Genomic DNA, 19828 nt, shown 5'->3' on the forward strand with positions numbered 1-19828 from the left:
ACTCAAGAGAGCTGTAAAGCACTATGAAATGGTATTTATTTCTAAGTGCCAAGTGCTATTGTTAGTCAACGGCCACAATATGTGGGAAAATTGCTAAATAACAATGCTTAGATCCAAAGAGGAAAAATGACCATCTTCTACCATCCATCCATCCAAAGCAGCCATCCACCCAAGCAGCCATCCACCCAAGCAGCCATCCATCCAAGCATCCAAGCATCCACTCAAGCATCCATCCATCCATGCATCCATTCAAGCATCCATCCAAGCATCCATGCATGCATCCAAGCATCCATCTACCCATGCATCCATCCACCCACCCACCCATGCATCCATCCACCCACCCACCCATGCATCCATCCAAGCATCCACCCACCCACCCATGCATCCACCCAAGCATCCATCCATCCATGCATCCACCCACCCATCCATGCATCCATCCAAGCATCCACCCACCCATCCATCCATGCATCCACCCAAGCATCCACCCACCCATCCATCCACCCAAGCATCCATCCATCCAAACATCCATCCACCCATCATCTTCTATAAAGGCTGTTTGTATGTATGTATGTATGTATGTATGTATGTATGTATGTATGTTATGTTCGTTCGAGCATAACTCTGGAGCGCCTGGAGCAATTTCAACCAAACTGGGGGTGGCAGGGTAGGGGGAAGAGAGACACCCCTGGTGTCTGTGTGTGCGCGTGTCCCAGCATAACTCTGGAAGGACTGGCCCGTTAAGGAGAGCAAGTGCTGTGTCCTAGAGCGGCAATTGTTTGTGATGTCATGGGAGGGAGGAGGGAGAGCCTGGCCAGAATCATAGACTGGGCGGGAAAGAGGAGCAGATGGGAGGGGGAAGGGAGAGGGCAGGGATGATGGGCATGGGAGTAGGGGGAGGAAAGGCCCCTCCCAAAGGCTTCCTGTCAGAGAAACGCTTCGACATTTGTCTAAGGAAGAGTTATCAGTTAGTCAAACCTAAAAAGCTCCTCTCCCACTTTCCAGGAAGTCGCAAGATTCCATTTCACCCAGAAGCCGTTACTGACCAGATATCTCCCCTTACCTCGTCAGCGTCCACAATCTCCATGACTCGCTCTTTCAAGAACTTGGTGAAGACCTCTGAAGTGATGGCGGCCGCTTTTCGCATCAGGCCGAGTTCCCCTTCCTCTTTCACCGCCATGGTGTAGGCCACCACGGCGCTGATGTCCCCCTGCAGCAGAGTTAGGGGAAAGGTGAGCGAAGGCCCCCTATTCCCCGAGCCAGAGTCGTCACCCGAGTGTCTCTTCTTCTCACCTTCTCAAAGCCTTCCTTGTTCAGAGCGTCGTTCCAGCTGTTCATGAATTCCCCGGGGAATTTGTCTTTGCTGAAGACCCCAAGGCGCTTGCCTTTCTTGCTGCTCTTTAGCGCGTCGATCATCTTGTCGAAGTTGGCCTTGTTGCTTTCATTCTACAACGGAGGAAATCGGAACGGAGTGAGAAGCAATCGCTCAGCTCCCTCAACCCTCCAAACCTATTTTATTCCACACCGTACACACGACCTAGGGGGAACCAGGTGGGATGCCACGCTCCCTTTTTGCTTCCATGAAAATCCCACCCAACTGATGAATGAGCTGGAAGGAACCTTGGAGGTCTTCTAGTCCAGCCCTCTCTTCAAGCAGGAGAACTTATAATGTTTCAGACAAGCGACTATCTAGACCGGTGATAGCGAACCTTTTCGGCATCGATTGCCCAAACTGGAATAGGTGCTTGCCAGAGTACCGGAAACCCGGAGACCAGCCTGTTGGTGTGAATGCACCCGCCAGCCAGTTGGTCTTTGGGTTTCTGGTGCTTCAGTGTGGGTGAAGACCAGTTGGCTGGAATGCATGTGCTACTGGAAACCAGAAGAGCCCTTGGTGAGGCCGTGAATGCCTACAGAGAGGGCTCTGCATGCCACCTCTGGCACGTGTGCCATACATTCACCATCACGGGTCTACACTTTCATTAAAAACAACCAGTGATGGAGTGCCCACGATTTCTGGAGGCAACTCCTGTTCCACTGGTTAGTTGTCCTCGCTGTTAGGAAGTTTCTCCTTAATTCCAGGTTGCTTCTCTCTTTGATTAGTTTCCAACCATTGTTTCTTATCCTGTCCTCTGGTGCTTTGGAGAATAAATTGACCCCCTCTTCTTTGTGGCGGCCCCTCAAGCCCTGGAATACTGCTATTATGTCACTCCTAATTCTTCTTTTCTTTAGACTAGCCAATCCCAAATCCTGCAGCTGTTCTTCATATGTTTTAATTTCCAGGCGTTTGATACAATACAATAGCAGAGTTGGAAGGGACCTTCTAGGTCTTCTAGTCCAACCCCCTGACTCCCTCTTCTTTGTGGCAACCCCTGAGATACTGGAACCCTGCTATCATGTCCCCCCTAGTCCTTCTTTCTATTAAACTACACATACCCAGTTCCTGCAACCGTTCCTCATTGTTTTAGCCTCCAGTCCCCTAATCATCTTTGTTGCTCTTCTCTGCATTCTTTCTAGAGTCTCCACATCTTTTCTACATCATGGCGACCAAAACTGAATGCCGTATTCCAAGTGTGGTCTTACCAAGGCCTTATAAAGTAGTATTAACACTTCACGTGATCTTGATTCTATCCCTCTGTTTATGCAGCCCAGAACTGGGTTGGCTTTTTTGGCAGCTGCTGCACACGGCTGCCTCATATTTAAATGGTTGTCCACTAGGACTCCAAGATCCCTTTCACACTTACTACTGTTGAGCCAGGTACCACCTATACTGTACCTGTGCATTTTGCTTTTCTTGCCTAAATGTAGAACCTTACTTTTTTCACCATTGCATTTCATTTTATTAGATAGTGCCCAATGTTCCAAGTTTGAACATTCATCTTGGTTGCTCTTCTCTGCACTCTTTCCAAAGTCTCAACATCTTTTTTAACCTCACAAAACTGAATGCAGTATGGCAAGTGTGGCCTCCACCAAGGCATTATAAAGTAGTATTAACACCACGTGATCTTGATTCTATCCCCGTTTATGCAGCCTAGAACTGTGTTGGCTTTTTTGGCAGCTGCTGCACACCGCTGGCTCTTATTTAAATGGTTGTCCACTAGGACTCCAAGATCCCTCTCACAGTTACTACTATTGAGCAAGGTACCACCTATACTGTACCTGTGCATTTCGTTTTTCTTGCCTAAATGTAGAACCTTACTCTTTTCACCATTGAATTTCATCTCAGCTGCTCTTCTCTGAACTTTTTCTAAAGTCTCAACACCTTTGTTGTAGTATGGTGACCAAAACTGGTTGCAGTCTTCCAGATCTGGTCTTACTAGGGTTTTATAAAGCGGTAGTGATACTTCACTCCATTGTTTCAAATAACCAGCATGCCCCTAAAGTAGTCTTAAAACAAACACAGACAGACTTCCTCACACTGTGGCCTTTGCTTTCCCAAAACTCTCTAAAGCTTGTGCATTCTAGGTGTAACACAAAGAACCTCAAAGGAACCATCGGAGCACAGTGGTTGGAGTGCAGCATTGCAGGCAAACTCCGCCAAGAGTTCGATCCTGACTGGCTCAAAGTCGACTCAGCCCTTCTTCCTTCCAAGGGCAGTAAAATAAGAACCCAAATTTTTGGATACAACCAGAGGGGCAACGACAAAGTGGTACCTAAGTCTGAGTGCTACCTGGTGCCATATACATACATACATACATACATACATACATACATACATACATACATACATACATTATTTTTCTTAAAGAAAAAACAAAACAACACATACAAGACAAAAGCAAGAAAAAAAAAACAACTTTCCTCCATTTCATCAAGCATGTCGTTTGGTTACAAGTTTTTGTGCATCAATTCTTAAGATTAAGAATAACATCACTGTTTTTCCATTAAACATAATTAAATATTTCACTGTCGTTGAGCATTATGTGTTCAAATTACCATTAATATTCTTTCATTTGTAACAATCCTTATTTCCATGGATTCATAATTATCTATCAAATAGCAATAAATCTTTAACGTATTATAATATCACCTATCTCTAAGAAAAAGTGGAGATTAGAACAAAGAATTCCCATTAATTTATAACATACATTCATATTTTCAACTGACCATGTCACCAATCATCCAGAGTTCCAAGAATAGTTTTCTATTATTAATTATTAATCTATATAGTGATTAAGTATTTCAATTCATATATGTATCAATTGTTCACTGCATCATCATTGATCCATTTAATATACAAAGATCTTTCTAATATAAAATGGTCACTACGTACAATTATACCAAAGTGTTCAAATCATCCCACTCTTATACACTGAGATCATTATTGTCCTTTATATATCGTATGAATAGTGCTCTATATCATAACAAGAAAAAATTGCCATTTACCTTTTCCCGTACAAGTAGGGTGACGGCCGGCACCCCGTTCGAATTCTCGTTGCTTTTGCTGTTTGCAATCTGCTTCAGGAATTCCACCTTCTTTTTGCTGGCCATAAAGATGATCTTGTCTTCGCAGAAAATCATGATGGTGTCTGTGAGTTCGTAGCCAAAAAGCCATGTCTGGAGAGGAGGGGGAGGGGGGGGGGAAGAGGACAGGTGATCAATGAGGATTCTTTTCCCCCACCAGGTTCCCAAACCTGCCTGAGGCGAGAGCAGGCTAGCCCCAGACTGGCTTACCTGCAGGGCTGTGGACTTGGCATAGACTGTCTCTTCGTCCACTCCCACGGAGACGACGATAGCATCAATGGTCGCATATTCATCCTCTCCTTTCTGCAGGGAAGAGAAGAACGCCAACCTCAGGCGGAGAGTTTGCTAGTTAACACCCCGTGGATTTCCCCCTTAAAAAAAAGCTGCGGCATATGTGCAAAGTCCCACCCTATAGAGTCGTTAAGTGAATCAATTTTCTCAAATGGGCATTTTTTTTTTTTTGCTGGATGCAGGAAGTCAATGCAGGAAACTGGTTAAAAAAATTGTAAAAAAAAATAAGCATGGTCATGTGACCCCAAGACACCATAAAGGGGAGCTGACTGCCAAGCACCCAAAACGCAATCAAAGGATTACAGTGTGTTTGTGTGTTAGCGCACTTGTCTGTGTGTGGCCATTGTCACTTTGAAAATGGGTTGTTTGGAGAGGGTCCGTTGCAGTGGCAAAACCCTCCAAAGTCTGCTACCGGTTCGGTGAGTCTGCTACCGAGTGCACGCTTTTGCGCACATACGCATGCCTGAGGCGCATCCGTACAGGGCTACAAAACATTTTGAAGCCTTCTGAGTCTGCAAAGATAAATAGAAGAGCAAGGGGGGGGATCCACTGTGCCACACGATTTATATTAGCTAGAAAGCAGGAAATCCGATGATTCTAAATAATATGAATCGTGCATCACAACTGATCGTCAGAAATACCAGTTTGTCTGAACTGGTAGCATTTTTTTACTACTGGTTTGGGTGAACTGGTCTGAAATGGTAGCATTTCACCGCTGGTCCATTGTAACGTTGAATAGATTTTAAGCGACCGGTTATAAGTCGAGGATTACAAGTAGCCCTCAACTTACGATCACAATTGAGCTTAGCATTTATGTTGTTCAATGAAAAATTCATTAAGTGAGTTTTGCCACATTTTAGAATTTTTCTTGCCACATTTGTTAAGTGAATTGCTGTTAAATTAATAATATGGTTAAGTGACTGTGGTTTCCCAGCTGACTTTGCTTGTCAGAAGGTCGCAAAGGGGGGATTACATGACTCCCGGACACTGTGACTGTCATAAATGTGAATCAGTTATCAAGCATTGGAATGTAAATCACGTGACTGTGGGGATGCTTCCCAATGGTTGTAAGTCTGAAAAACGGTTGTAAAGCCACCTTTTTCAGTGATGATGTAACTTTGAACGGTCACCAAATGAACTATTTGTAAGTCAAGGACTTTGTGCTTGTATTTATGTAACCAGCTGTTACATTGTATACTGAAGAACAGTATTTTTCTCATTCAAATTCAGTCGCTTACTTACTTCCCTGAATCATATGTCTGTCTGTCTGTCTGTCTGTCTGTCTGTGTACGTTCCAGCATAACTCTGGAGCACCTCAAGCAATTTCAACCAAACTTGCTACACAGATGACTTACTCTCTGGAAACAAATACTGTGGGGTTAAGACTCCCCTAACATGCCTCAGGGTGTGTGTCTGTGTGTGTGTGTTCCACCATAACTCTGGAATGCCTGGGCCGCTAAAATGAAAAGGAATCAATTATATCTATAGTGAATTACTTTGACTTGACACTATAGATATAATTCATTCCTTGGGGCTGAACATGGGGCTGCCCTTGAAGAGCATCCGGCGACTTCAGCTAGTACAGAACGCGGCCGCGCGAGTGATTGTGGGTGCACCTCGGTTCACCCACATAACACCTATCCTCCGCGAGCTGCGCTGGCTACCTGTCGATCTCCGGATGCGCTTCAAGGTACTATTAGTCACCCATAAAGCCCTGCATGGTAGTGGATCTGGATACTTGAGAGACCGCCTTCTGCCAATTACCTCCCTGCGACCAATTAGATCTCACAGATTGGGCCTCCTCCGTATTCCATCGGCCAGCCAGTGCCGGCTGGCAACCACAAGGAGGAGGGCCTTCTCAGTAGTAGCCCCGACCCTTTGGAACGAACTCCCCATGGAGATTCGTACCCTCACCATCGTCCAGGCCTTCCGCACAGCCCTTAAGAACTGGCTAGCCCGTCAGGCCTGGGGATAAGGATAGCCGCCCCTCCCGAATGATGAATGTATGTTGCTTATTACTTTTATTATATGTGTCTACGTCATTGTTTGTATTCCCCCTCCCTGATTTTATGTGAGCCGCCCTGAATCCCCTCAGGGAAAAGGGCGGCATACAAATGTTAATAAACATCTAAACATCTTTTCCTGTCTAATATTAGTATTAGAATAAATAAATACCCGGAAACGCTGGGTTATCAACTACCATAGTTATTTGATAAAAGATTAGCTGCTTTGCTTGGGTTTTGATCTGCTCAGTACCTTTTTCCCCTGGCAAAGGTTTAAGTACTGTAGAAATTCAGTCTCCCAACAGCCTTGAATACACATGTCCATTTGTCTACTTATGTTCAAGTTAATGAATACACTGATGTAGATTGTGCCGTTAACTGAGGATGACTGAAAAAAAGTGATTTATGACCGCTTTTCACAACGTTGCAGCATCTCCCGTGATCAAAATTCAGACAGTTGGCAATTAGTTTCATATTTATGACGGTTGCAGTGTTCCCAGGATCAAACCTTCCGACAAGCAAAGTCAATAGGGAATCCAGATCCACTTAAACAACCGTCTGAACAAATGCAAGGATCCACAGTGGCAGGAAAAGTCAAAAAATGGGGCAAAACTCACTTAACAAATGTTTGGTTGAGCAAGATAAATTTTGGGCTCCGTTCGTAACTCGAGAACTACCTATTAATTGAACTTTGCATGACAAATGACCAATCAGGGTCGTCTCCTTTTAGATTAGAAGGTCTCCATCACAAAACAAAACTGGTTACCATAGCAGGACTAGGGATGCGGTGGCTCAGTGGCTAGGATGCTGAGCTTGTTGGTCAAAAGGTCAGCAGTTCAAATCCCTAGTGTTGTGTAACAGGTGAACTCCTGTTACTTGTCCCAGCTTCTCCCAACCCAGCAGTTCAAAAGCACGTTAAAAAAATGCAAGTAGAAAAATAGGGACCACCTTTAGTGGGAAATAACTACGCTCCATGCATCTTTGGCATTTAGTCACCCGGCCACATGACCATGGAGAGCGTCTTCAGACAGCTCTTCGGCTTTGAAAAGGAGATGAGCACCGCCCCCTAGAGTCGGGAACGACTAGCAGATATACACGAGTGGAACCTTTACCTTTACCTGATAGCACGACTAGCCCCAACCAAGTCAAAGTCTAAGAAGTATATTAAAAATATTTTCAGGCTATTGCAAGCCACTTTCATTTCCTGATTTGTTCTTATTTCCTGCTCTCTATCAACTCCCTCCCTCCCTCCCCAAAACTTATCATCTTTCAAGGTTCCCTGTCATCCCACAGCAGATTAGATGCTCCTCCCTTCTTGAGCTGTCCCCCACCTCCCTCCCCAAGAAAGCTATTAGACACAATATAAGAGAATCTGGCTCAAATGTTACTGTGCCTTACATTATTTTATCATTAGGGCTTATTTTCTGGTTAGGTCTTATACTGGGGGGAAATACAATAGTAATTGCAACTGTCTGGCTGATGATCTTAACTGGGTCTTATTTTGGGGGGTAGGGCTTATGTTGTAGCCCAGCAGGAGCCTTTGGAGTTGCAAACAGACTCCAATAGCGTGGAACCCTTTGAGTCAGCTCTGGAAGATGTGGAGGACCCTGGACAGGGTTCAGACTCCGAGCAGGGACCAGAGAGGCTGGTTGGCCACCAGGAGGCGCCTGAGGCATGGAGCAGCGGTGAAAGCCAAAGGGAGTTTGTCCTTGATGTCAGGCCCTGGAGCAGTGGGGAGGAGCTAAGGGAGTTGGTCCCGGATGCCAGGCAAAGATGGGCAGATAAGCGCCGACAGCAACTACGGAGATATAGAAGATAATTGGGGCCAGGTGGTTGTGATTAGGTTCTTCCCAAGAGAGTATATAAGAAGATACTTTGGGAGGAGGCTTTTTGCAGGACACAACTATTATACTAAAGCTGGAGAAGCTCTTGTGTGTATTTTTTATCTGTGGAAGTGTGGATTGCTGCCAAAGTCTTATCGGTGTGTTAATTTACTGTGAATAAATTGTCTAGCATTAATCTTGTGTCGGCGTGACTCATGGTACGGAGGGGGGTCAGAACAGACTTATATTACGAGCATCCTGAAAAATCACAATAGGGTTTATTTTCCGGTTAGGTCTTATTTGGGGGAAAATGGGGTAGCTTTTTTATGTGCTAGCATATGGAGATTCTCAGACATCCAGATCATAATTGTCCCTTTTTTCAAGATGAAACTGGACTTTCTGGTTCTTCTTTAACGATGTTTTGCTTCTCATCAAAGAAGCGTCTTCAGCTCTGACTGGATGGTGGGGTGTGCAAATGGGTGTAGAGCATCTATCTCCAATGTACAATGCCAGTCAGTTGGAACAACAGTTCCAAGAAGGCTCCACATTCATTTGCATTAATCAGGTAGCCCGTAGGACACAGATAAACCTCCAAGTGGCCTCAACGATCTTCTAAAAAGATGCAAATGATCAGATGTCTGCAAGGAATATAAATCCTTCCATTCCCCACCATACAGTCAGAACATGCACTCAAGGATTCATTAATGGCTTTCTGAGATTCAGTCTGTTTGTTGTTGTCCCAAAGGTGCTTTTTCAAGAAGCAACTGGACTTTGTTTTTCTTTGAAGACGTTTCGCTTCTCATCCAAGAAGCTTCTTCCAAAGAAAAACCAAGAAAGTCCAGTTGCCACTTGGAAAAACAAAGCACATTTGGGATAGCATAGAACTGTGATGGCAAATCTATGGCAGGTGTGTCCACCGCACATGCACGTGCATCCCACCAGCCAGCTGATTTTTGGGTTTCTGTCGCACATGCCCGCGGGCAGGAACATATGGGAGATGCGTATGCTTGAGCAGGGGGAAGGGAGGTCACACATGCATGCACGGCATTATAAGGTACTTCAGCATAGGGAAGTAGAGCTGCCCAATCATCCTGCTGATATTGTATGTAGCAACGTAAATATCGCTCAACCATAGCATTTGCTCTCTCGGCAGCCCCATCAGTTGCTGGGTGCCCCCCCCCCCCTGCGGCCCATTTTTGGTCCCAGGAGGCTGCAGGGAGGTCTACTAGGCTAAAAAAGGGATGCGGGGATGGGCAATTTCAGCACGCAACAACAAAAAGGTTAGTCATCACTGGTATAGAAGTTATTCCTTGATTACATTATAATATTCCTTGCCACTGTTTCACTTATTGAAATCCTTTTTTCCCCTCTCTAGAACATTTTGAAAACAGTTATTTTGGAAGCGATAAATTGGCAACATAATTTCAGAGGGGGAGGGATGTTTCACACTTGTGCAAAATAAAAATGGGGGTTATAGGAAGAAGCTTGATTTTGCCCTAACCCTTGGATCCACATGAAGAAAATATATGATCTGATGTGATAGGAAAATACATCATTGCCTTTTCTGGTCATTGATACAGTTTTGCACTGAATAATTGAAACAGTTTATCGGGCACTATTTGTTACCTGTCATATATGCAAATGTAATATGCAATATATCAACAATGACTGGCTCCTTAGGAAAACTGAAGTTACATTTGGACAAATCTTTTCCCTTACTTACGTGTTTTCTTTTTGCAAAAAGGAAGATTATTATGCCAATCAAACTCTGATGAGAATCAAAGAACCAGAGACACAACACATGCGTTTTCAAGTGCTTATGTAGCATATCAAGACCATAATGATAGACCTCCAACTGAATGTATTCCTAAAATTCAACACTATTATTCCACCTCCTTCTCTCCAGAATCAGAGATAATAGGTCGTGACCTCCTATGTGGCATCTTTTCAAGGTGTTTGAAGAGTGCTGTCATATTCCCTCCCTTAGCTGTGTTATCTTAAGCCTAAACATCCCCATCCCTTCAATCTGCCTTTATAAATCTTATCTTCCAATCCCCCTGATAGTTATTGTTGCCTTTCTCTGATCCTGTCCAAATCCTCCTGAAAGTGTCATCCCCACATTGGGCGATTATTAAGGTGAGTGGCTAAGATGCTGAACTTGTTGATCAGAAAGGTCGGCAGTTTGGCGGTTCGAATCCCTAGCGCCGCATAACAAAGTGAGCTCCTGTTACTTGTCCCAGCTTCTGCCAACCTAACAGTTCGAAAGCATGTAGAAATGCAAGTAGAAAAATAGGAACCACCTTTGGTGGGAAGTAACAGGTTCTGTGCGCCTTCGGCGTTTAGTCATGCTGGCCACATGACCATGGAGATGTCTTCGGAGAGTGCTGGCTCTTCAGCTTTGAAACGGAGATGAGCAGCACCCCCTAGAGTCGGGAACGGACTAGCACATATGTGTAAGAGGAACGTTTACCTTATCTCAATCAAAGCACCAAAATCACTAATCCCTTTATTAATTTTAAATAAAGGTGCTAGCAGCATGGCATCCATGACTCTTTTTGAAAAGTTTAGGAAACAAATGTTTTCTTTTTAGCAAAAGCCATTTCTTTTTAAATGTACCAAACCCGAGTCTCTTTAGGAACTGAACAACATGGAGCATATTCTGGAAGTCCTTGAATACGCTTGTAAGAGTTAAGAAAGGAAACAAAATTCAAGCCGGAAAAGAAATGATGTCATCCATAAACTTGGCACTTGCTGTCCATTATCTAGAATCGATGTTTGCTATTGTTTAATTCTCAGGTCTAATTTTCTCTTGTATTATTTGATTAGTTGGCTTCCAACACATCACATATACAAAAAAGTATGTATCATTTGTTTGTGTAACCTATGTATCACCTACAGAACTTTTACTTTGCCTGAAGTATAGGTAGTCCTCAACGTCCCGCCACAAGTGGGCTTTAAAGTGAGTTTTGTCCCATTTTTCATCCTTGCTTGCCACAGTCGTTAAGTGAATCAGGGCCGATGTTAAGTGAGTAATATGGCTGTTAAGTGAATTTGGCTTCCCCATTAATTTTGCTTGACAGAAGGTTGGAAAAGGTGGATCACATGAACCCCCGAGACATGGCAATGGTCATAAAAATGAGTCAGCTGCCCGCACATGACTGCGAGGATGCTGCAACGATCGTTAAGTGTGAAAAAACAGTCATAAGTCGAACTTCTTTCAGTGCCGTCGTAACTTCAGTCACTAAATGAACTGTTGTAAGTTGAAGACTGCCTGTACCTGGGTTTCACGCTGGTGTGTGTACATGTGTCTGTGTGTCTGGAAAAGCCACTTTGCAAAGCCAATTTGTCTCCCAAATTCAGATCAGTTTTTAGGAGCTCCACACCAATTTGGGCAACAACCACAATTTGGGGGGAAAAAGACTTGTGTCCTTACAACCTGAAACCACACTTCTTTGCAAGCACATCACACTTTGTATTCAACACATTGTATTTGCCTTGCCCTCAACTGCTATCCCAGAGGTTTTTATCCCACCAGGACCACATTCTAGCCTTAAACTTTTGATTTTGGTTTCCTACACAACAAACTTCGCACATCACTGCGAAAGCGCATTTTAACCTATTTTCTTGGGCAACAAAACTCACCCAGCCCGTTTTCTCCAACATCCATCAACATAGTTTGAAGTTTCACGTTGGGGTGTCCGTTAGCCTCAATTTAGCACCATCTGTGACCTGAACAAGCCTCCCCACATTAATACAGGTAGTCCTCGACTTGCAACAGTTCATTTAGCAACCATTCGAAGTTACAACGGCACTGAAAAAAGCAACTCAGGAATGTCTCAATTACAACTTTCGAAGCATTCCCACAGCCACGTGATCAAAAATTCAGACACTTGGTAACCGACTCATATTTATAACAGTTGCAGAATCCCCAGGGTGTGTGTATGTGTCACACGATCCTGTTTTGTGACCTTCCAATAAGCAAAGTCCACGGGGAAGCCAGATTCACTTAACAACCGGGTTACTAATTTACCACTGATTCACTTACCAATGGGGGCAAGAAAAGTCATAAAATGGGGCATGCTGCCTTAACAAATGTTTCGCTTAGCAAACGGCAAGGTTTTTTTATTTATTTATTTTATTTTATTAATTTGTATGCCGCCCACTCTCAAGAGACTCAGGGCGGCTTACAAGAATGGGATGCATCGTGGTCGAGGACCATCTTCCTGTCATCCAACTGACTCCTACTTATGACCGTTGCTGCGTCCAAGTTCCCGCGATCCCCTTTAGCAACCTTCTGACAAGCCCGGATTCGCTTAAACAACCAAGTCGCTAACTTTTAACACCACCAGCGATTCACCTAAACCGTCATCGGAAGGAAGGCGGTCCAATGGATCAAAGTTTCCTTTCTTTGCTTAGCAACGGCAATGATGGGCTGGATTGTGGTCGTAAGTCGAGGACCACCTGTATACCGAATGGCTGGATGGATCCAAGGGGGAAGCTGTTTGGAAGCCAGACTGGGAGGCGACTTCCTGCACCTAGCCAGGCCTCGTTGGACCCGAAGCTTGGCCTCCTAAGAGAGGGAGGGGAGCAGGGACCGACCAGCTGCTGCCTAACACCCCCCCCCACCTCCACCCCGGTTTAATGACGTTTATTACAGCTTTGGGCTTTCGGAGGTTTAAACTAACCCCCCCCCCCCAGTGAAGCGATGGGACCCTTGGAAGTCGGCCGGGCCTCCCGAGGATGGGGAGATGCTCTAACGGCCAACCGCCCGCCCCCTACCGTCCCAGTCGCACACGGGCCTGCTTCAATCAGGCGAGAACGCGGCGCCCGGCGGGTTTAAGGTCGGAGGAAGGGACCACCCTCACCCCCACCCCCACCGCCGCCGCCGGGGGGCCCTCCCGCGCGCGCCTGAGGCCCGACCTGCCAGTTGCTGTAGAGGCGCGTGACGCGGCGGTAGTACGCCTCGCGGTCCAGACTCAGCGCCATCGGAGCGGTTCCCCTCAGCGTCGCCCCGCCTCCCCGCTCGCTTGCTCGGCCGCCCGCGCCGCCGCCGCGACCTCTCTCCTCGGGGCGACCCCGGAAGTGGAAAGTCTTCCTCCTCTCTCCCCCCCCCCGCCGGCTCTCTGACGAAGCCACACATTATTCTCGCGAGATTTACCGCACGGCTGCTGGCGGTTCAGCTGCACGCGCCCTCGTTCTCCTTTACCTTTAAGCGAAATAGAAATGCCCCCCCCCCATTCCATACGTCTTCACCTCTTTCCGCCCCTTATCATTATTATTTAACTTTGGCTGCTTAATGGTATTGGTTTATTTATTTATTTTATTCAATTTTTTTTATTAATTTAATTTCATCTAATTTTTATTTATTTATTAATGATCAAGCAAGCAGGCCTTCATTTCTTCCAGCGTTGCGTTAGCAGGCAGCGCGCGCCCTTCTATGGGAGCCGTCATGTCCTTAAGGAATAAAATATGTCTTATTTTATATATGTACTGTATTTTTTGCTGATAAAAAAATGAAGGGAGACTACTATAAATCTATTACAAGCTATTTAGCTCATCAGCTATATATATGTATGTATACACGGGGAGAAAAATAAAAGTGCCGAAGTAATACAAATTATCGATACTTTTTCAATAAATACACACGGTATAATATAGATATGGATATAGATACATATATGTATGTGTGTATAGCGATATGTTAGATATAGATATATGCGTACATATGTATATATGTGTGTGTATATATATATATATATATGTAAATATTAAAAAAGTGTTTTATTATTTCTCCCGCGCTTTCCCCCCATCTAGTGTGTTGAACTGAGGGGATCGCGCATGCGCAAGCGATTGGCCTTTTAACTGCCTCCCTCACTTTGACCGGGTTCATGCTCGCGCGCCTACCACGTGACCGCGAATGGCGGGAAGGTTTTTTTTTTTTTGCGGGTCACGCGACCTCTTTTCCCGCTTTCTTTTGGCCCGCCTCAGGCTGTTCCGCGTGTGGGAGGGTGGTCCTCAAAGGGACACGTGATCTCGGGAAACGTTTGTGGGGAGAAAACACACGCATGCGCTTAGGGCAAAGGCCCTCGCTTTGTCTATAAACATAGAGATACTAACAGAACACGTGGTCTACAACTTTTTGAGTGGGTCAGAATGATTTTTTTTTTAACAACAACAACAACCTGCATTCACGGCTGAAAAGTCAGGGCCTCCCAACGCTTTTATTTTCTATTTATCTTGCAACGTTGGCATTTGGCTAACACTCCGTGGTTGCCCTAAGCCAATTTTTTTCTCAGCCACCATTAGCCCATCTTTAAAGGTGAAGGGCCGTCTTTCCATATGGACATAAAATCTATGGATAGATTTAAAACGTAAATCAATTATGTAACTCCCTGCTCGATGCCCGTCAGCCCCCCTCTTCCCAACAGAAATAAGTTACCAAGAAAAAATTACAATAATAGTATTAAATGATCCCGGAAGTATTGTATCCATGTATGGAGACGCTCTAATTTGTAGCTCTTATGTCAAAGCCCTTCCACCGCCTGGAGTTACATGAATATTACTCGGCGCATGCGCGGAGTACATTCAGATCCAGTGGTGGCTGCTTAAAGCGGGAGAGGGGGGGGGGGGGAGTTCCAAAGTTTTCACTTACACAACACTTAAAAGTGCATGTGTGTCTATGTGCGCGTGCTTTACAAAGAACACAAAATTATTTCCCCTGCAAAGCAGTGTCTTAGGAAACCTCAATCTGGCCTCTTATCCGGGATAAGGGGCAAAAAAGTAGAAACTACTTATGGTTAGTCTCCCAACTTACGACCACAATTGAGCCCTGTTGCTAAGTGAGACATTGATTGATTTTTTTGCCCCATCTGACGACCTGGCCGCTGTTGTTATGGGAGTCACTGCAGTCATTAAGTGAATAACATGGCTGTTAAGTGAATCTGGCTTCCCACATTGATTTTGCTTGTCAGAAGATCGCAAAGGAGGATCACAGAACCTTGGGGCACTAAATACAAATCAGTTGCCAAGCGTCTGAATTCTGATCATGTGACCAATGGCCATGTAAAAAAATAGTAATTAAGTCCCTTTTTGTCAGTGCTGTTGTAACTTAGAACAGTCACTAAATGAACTGATTTTAGCCAGTGGCTACCTGTATTCTCTCCTTAGGCTCTGGAAGGAAAAGCACATACAAATATAGTAACTGATGCTTAGATTTAAGGTACAGGTAAGTATGGGACTTACAACCATTCCCTTTGAAGTTACAACAGCACTGGAAAAAGTGACTCGTGATCCTTTTTCATGCTTTCATGTTTGTCGCTGAGATGTTTGTGTAAAAACAGTGTTTTTTCAAACCTGGCAACTTTTAAGATAGGTGTCAACTTGTAAAGCGTTCCCATGACTGTTATCAAGTTGACATAGAAAAGGGAGGAGAATTCCATGCATACCTTCGGCCAGAGTCCCGATCTCATATTTCTACAGCTGGTGTGTGAGGTGCGCAAGTTCATAGCCTGTCACAGCACCTCGTTGGTGGACACCTCGTTGGTGGATGTGATTTATGACACAGACGGAGGGGAGGGGAGCCACAGTGGTAAAGTTCAGACGCCATTAAACGGAAATCAGTTGCGCAAGTTCATAGCCTGCTGCAGCCCCTCGTTGGTGGATGTGATTTATGACACAGACGGAGGGGAGGGGAGCCACAGTGGTAAAGTTCAGACGCCATTAAACGGAAATCAGATGCGCAAGTTCATAGCCTGCCGCAGCACCTCGTTGGTGGATGTGATTTATGACACAGACGGAGGGGAGCCACAGTGGTAAATTTCAGACGCCATTAAACGGAAATCAGATGCGCAAGTTCATAGCCTGCCGCAGCACCTCGTTGGTGGATGTGATTTATGACACAGACGGAGGGGAGGGGAGCCACAATGGTAAAATTCAGACGTCATTAAACGGTAATCAGATTCGGCTCTGCAGAAGAACATGCCAAAATGTTGCTCCTAATAAATGACTGGATTTCTTTTGAACTTCGTCTCGAGGCTCGTCATTTACTGAGGGCATCTTTTGGAAACTTCACAATAGGTAGATTTGAACTTTCTGAATTCCCTAGCCAGCAGGGAAGTCTTGGACTTACAACCGTTTGTTTAGTGACTGTTCAAAGCTACATCGGCCCGGAACAAAGTGACTTAGGACCATTTGTCACATGCACCACCGCTGCAGCATCTCTACGGTCATGCGATCAAAATTCAGGTGCTTGGCAACTGACTCATATTTATGACGATCACCTAACCAACAAAAGTCCAAGGGGAAGCCAGATTCGCTTCACAGTTGTTACTAACATAACGACTGCAGTGATTCACTGAACAATTGTAGCACGAAAGGTCGTAAAGTGGAGAAAAACTCATTCGGCAACTCTCTCTGCGACAGAAATTTGGGTCTCAATTGTCATCTTAAGTCGAGGACTACCTGTAATGTGTGGGCTCAGCAATTTTGGTCCATCCCATAAGCCACGGCTGACCACAGCCGTAGGTCAGGGTGGTGGAGAGACAGGAGTTCCCTCCAAGATAGGGGGAGAGAGACACCAGAAATGGGATCTGCATATCTGAAGGTAAGGGCAATCCACTTTTTTGGGGATTTCACAAAAGATCGAAGCGCCAACAGCAAACTGCATACAGTAAGGACAAGTTGAAACCAACACATATACAAACCATACCCCAAGTTCAAAGGACCAGTGTCCCTTATAAAACCAAATCCCTGCACAAGGGGTCGGTTCCTGCTGCCATTACTACTGGTTCGGGCGCCTGAAAAATTTATAGGCTGTCCTGAGCCTTGCTGGATGATGTAATCTTCCCAGGTGCCATGTGGCGAGATGGGCAGAGGGTGAATCCTATCATGTCTTGAGGGCAATGGGGAGTTCCGGATCCCGGGGCAACTGGTACAGGGCAACGGGGCCCGGCGTCCCCCACATGCACGCGGGCAGCACGCGCATGCATCCTTACCTCAACGCCTCCGCGACGCTCCAGCTGCTCGACAGAGCGTCACGCAGGAGCTGTATGCTCCATGCGCGGAAGAGCTCAAATACACGTAAAGAGCTCGGGCGGGCGGGAGGGCCCTCTGGAGCACTGTACTGGAACATTACCTGGTGCTCCTGGCAGGCCCCGGTACGCCTGTACCAGGGCGTACCACCTGCAACCCACCACTGTTTGAGGGCCATGTTTAATCCCATCACACTGGAGCTGAAGGGGTGGGGGGCAGGGAGCTGCAGGAAGCTGCTTTGTCTTTAAAAACATGTTTCTCCTTTTCTCATCCAGGGAAATATAATATTCTGCCTTTTTACTATTTCCCAGAATATTTCATTCTTCTAGAAGAGAGAGACAGGTGCTAACTTCCTACACTTCTTTTTCACAATGTGTCTGGGTTGTTTTTTTTTCTTTTGATCCGTTGTTCCTTCGCCCTGGCTCGTGAAAATCCCAAATTATCATTCTTCTCACAAAAACTGTGAAGGTCAGAAATAGTAACCGTGTGATTGTAGGATACTGTGGGTTCCGGATCCTGGTGCAACCGGTATGATGCAACGGGGCCGGGCGTTGACCACATGAATGCGCACAGGCCGTGCATGCGTGCTTATCACCCGTGACGCTCCACGACGCCTCAGCAACGATCCAGCTGCTCGGCGAAGTGTCGCAACAGGCGCCGTATGTTCTGTGCGTGAGTGCAGAAGCCCAGAAAACCTCAAATACCGTTAAGGAGCATGGGTGGGCGAGTGGGCCCTCCAGAGCATCATACAGGAACGGTGCTCCCGGCAGGCACCTGTACGCCTGTACCGGGGAGTACCGTCGTAACCCACCACTGTTGTGACTCTTATAAATGCATGCTGGTGGCCAAATGCCCAAATCACAATCGTGACCACAGGAACACTATGTTAGCAGCAACTTTAAGGACCGGTTGTAGGCCTTCTTTTTCAGCATTACTTCAAATGATTAGCAATAGCACTTAAAAACTTACACACCGCTTCACAGTGCTTTTTTCAGCCTCCTCTACGCGGTTTACAGAGTCCGCCTCTTGCCCCCCAACAATCTGGCTCCTCATTTTACCCACCTCGGAAGGATGGAAGGCTGAGCCAATCTTGAGCCTGGTGAGAATCGAACTGCTGGCAGTTGGCAGAATTAGCCTGCAATCCTGCATTCGAACCATGGCTCATATTGCTCATATCGTCACCACGGTTCATATTCCTAAGCGGTTGGTACATGAGGATTACCTGTACGTTTCACTCTGCTGAAAAGTTACACCAGTGCTCAGTTATAACACAATTAATTGAGGAAAAAGAGGGGGGGAATGTTCTCCCAGAAAACTACAATCCCGAGGGACAACATTGTACCAACAAAGGAGAATATTGTCCAAAAAAGGAGAAAATTGATTGACTAGGAATTGAAGTCACAACACTATTTAAAATTGGCTGTAAAATGCATATGATTGGAAGGGACATTGGAGGTCTTCTAGTCAACCCCCTCCCATTGGTTTTGTGGAAACGGCCAATGATTTTACAAGTTTCCAATTCAGGGTGGGGATGCCTTTAAAAAAACTCCCACAAAAAAAAAAAAAAAAACCCTTCAAAGTCTCTTTTGTGAGTAGCCGGTCACAACTTTTGAAAGCCAGAATAGTTTCGATGATAGTCTGAAATTTTGCAGGCTACATGGAGGCAGAACCTGGAGTGACTATGAATACAGACCTCACTAAGCCAATTATATTAACACAGGACCAAGCTAGCATTGGAATACATCTTGCGCTTATTTCCTTATTTTCTGCTAGAAATACTTCCACCAGATTCTGTAAGAGCTTTGTTCCCTGTGCCATTCATCTGGTAAACTGGCAAGATTTGTTTTTCTTGCCATGCACATTTATACATCTAGACTGTGTGGTTTCTGGGTCATATATGTGAGTATATGCATACTTTTGTATGTATGTATGTATATATTTTGTCATGTTTATGTAGTATATTGGAAGTGACCCTTTGAAGTGTAGGTAAAGAAATTTCATTTTAATGTATGGTGATTATTGTACATTAAGTGACAAGTATTCTATTCCTTTCTATTCCATATTCTATTGTATTGTATTCCATTCCATATTCTATTCTCTTCCATTCCATTCCGTATTTTATTCTATTCCATTCCATCGCATATTCTATTCTATTCCATTCCACATTCTATTCTATTCCATATTCTATTTTATTCTATTCCATGTTTCATTCCATTCCATATT

At 45.1% G+C, this 19828-nt stretch overlaps 1 protein-coding gene across 1 annotated transcript in view; it reads right to left on the bottom strand.

The window, feature by feature from the left end:
* SUPT16H (SPT16 homolog, facilitates chromatin remodeling subunit) overlaps nucleotides 1-13662 on the bottom strand; it is a 47617-nt gene extending 33955 nt beyond the window's left edge. Inside the window, exons 1-5 of the mRNA XM_032237012.1 lie at nucleotides 13496-13662; nucleotides 4669-4761; nucleotides 4381-4551; nucleotides 1291-1443; nucleotides 1061-1207 (exon numbers count right to left, since the gene is read on the bottom strand). Coding sequence (XP_032092903.1) covers nucleotides 1061-1207; nucleotides 1291-1443; nucleotides 4381-4551; nucleotides 4669-4761; nucleotides 13496-13561 — 630 coding nt within the window. The 5' untranslated portion in view covers nucleotides 13562-13662. The remainder of the gene's footprint in view (nucleotides 1-1060; nucleotides 1208-1290; nucleotides 1444-4380; nucleotides 4552-4668; nucleotides 4762-13495) is intronic.
* Between the last annotated feature and the right edge of the window lie 6166 nt (nucleotides 13663-19828).

The sequence above is a fragment of the Thamnophis elegans genome, chromosome Z (genome assembly GCF_009769535.1).
Source record: "Thamnophis elegans isolate rThaEle1 chromosome Z, rThaEle1.pri, whole genome shotgun sequence".
Taxonomy (NCBI): Eukaryota; Metazoa; Chordata; class Lepidosauria; order Squamata; family Colubridae; genus Thamnophis; species Thamnophis elegans.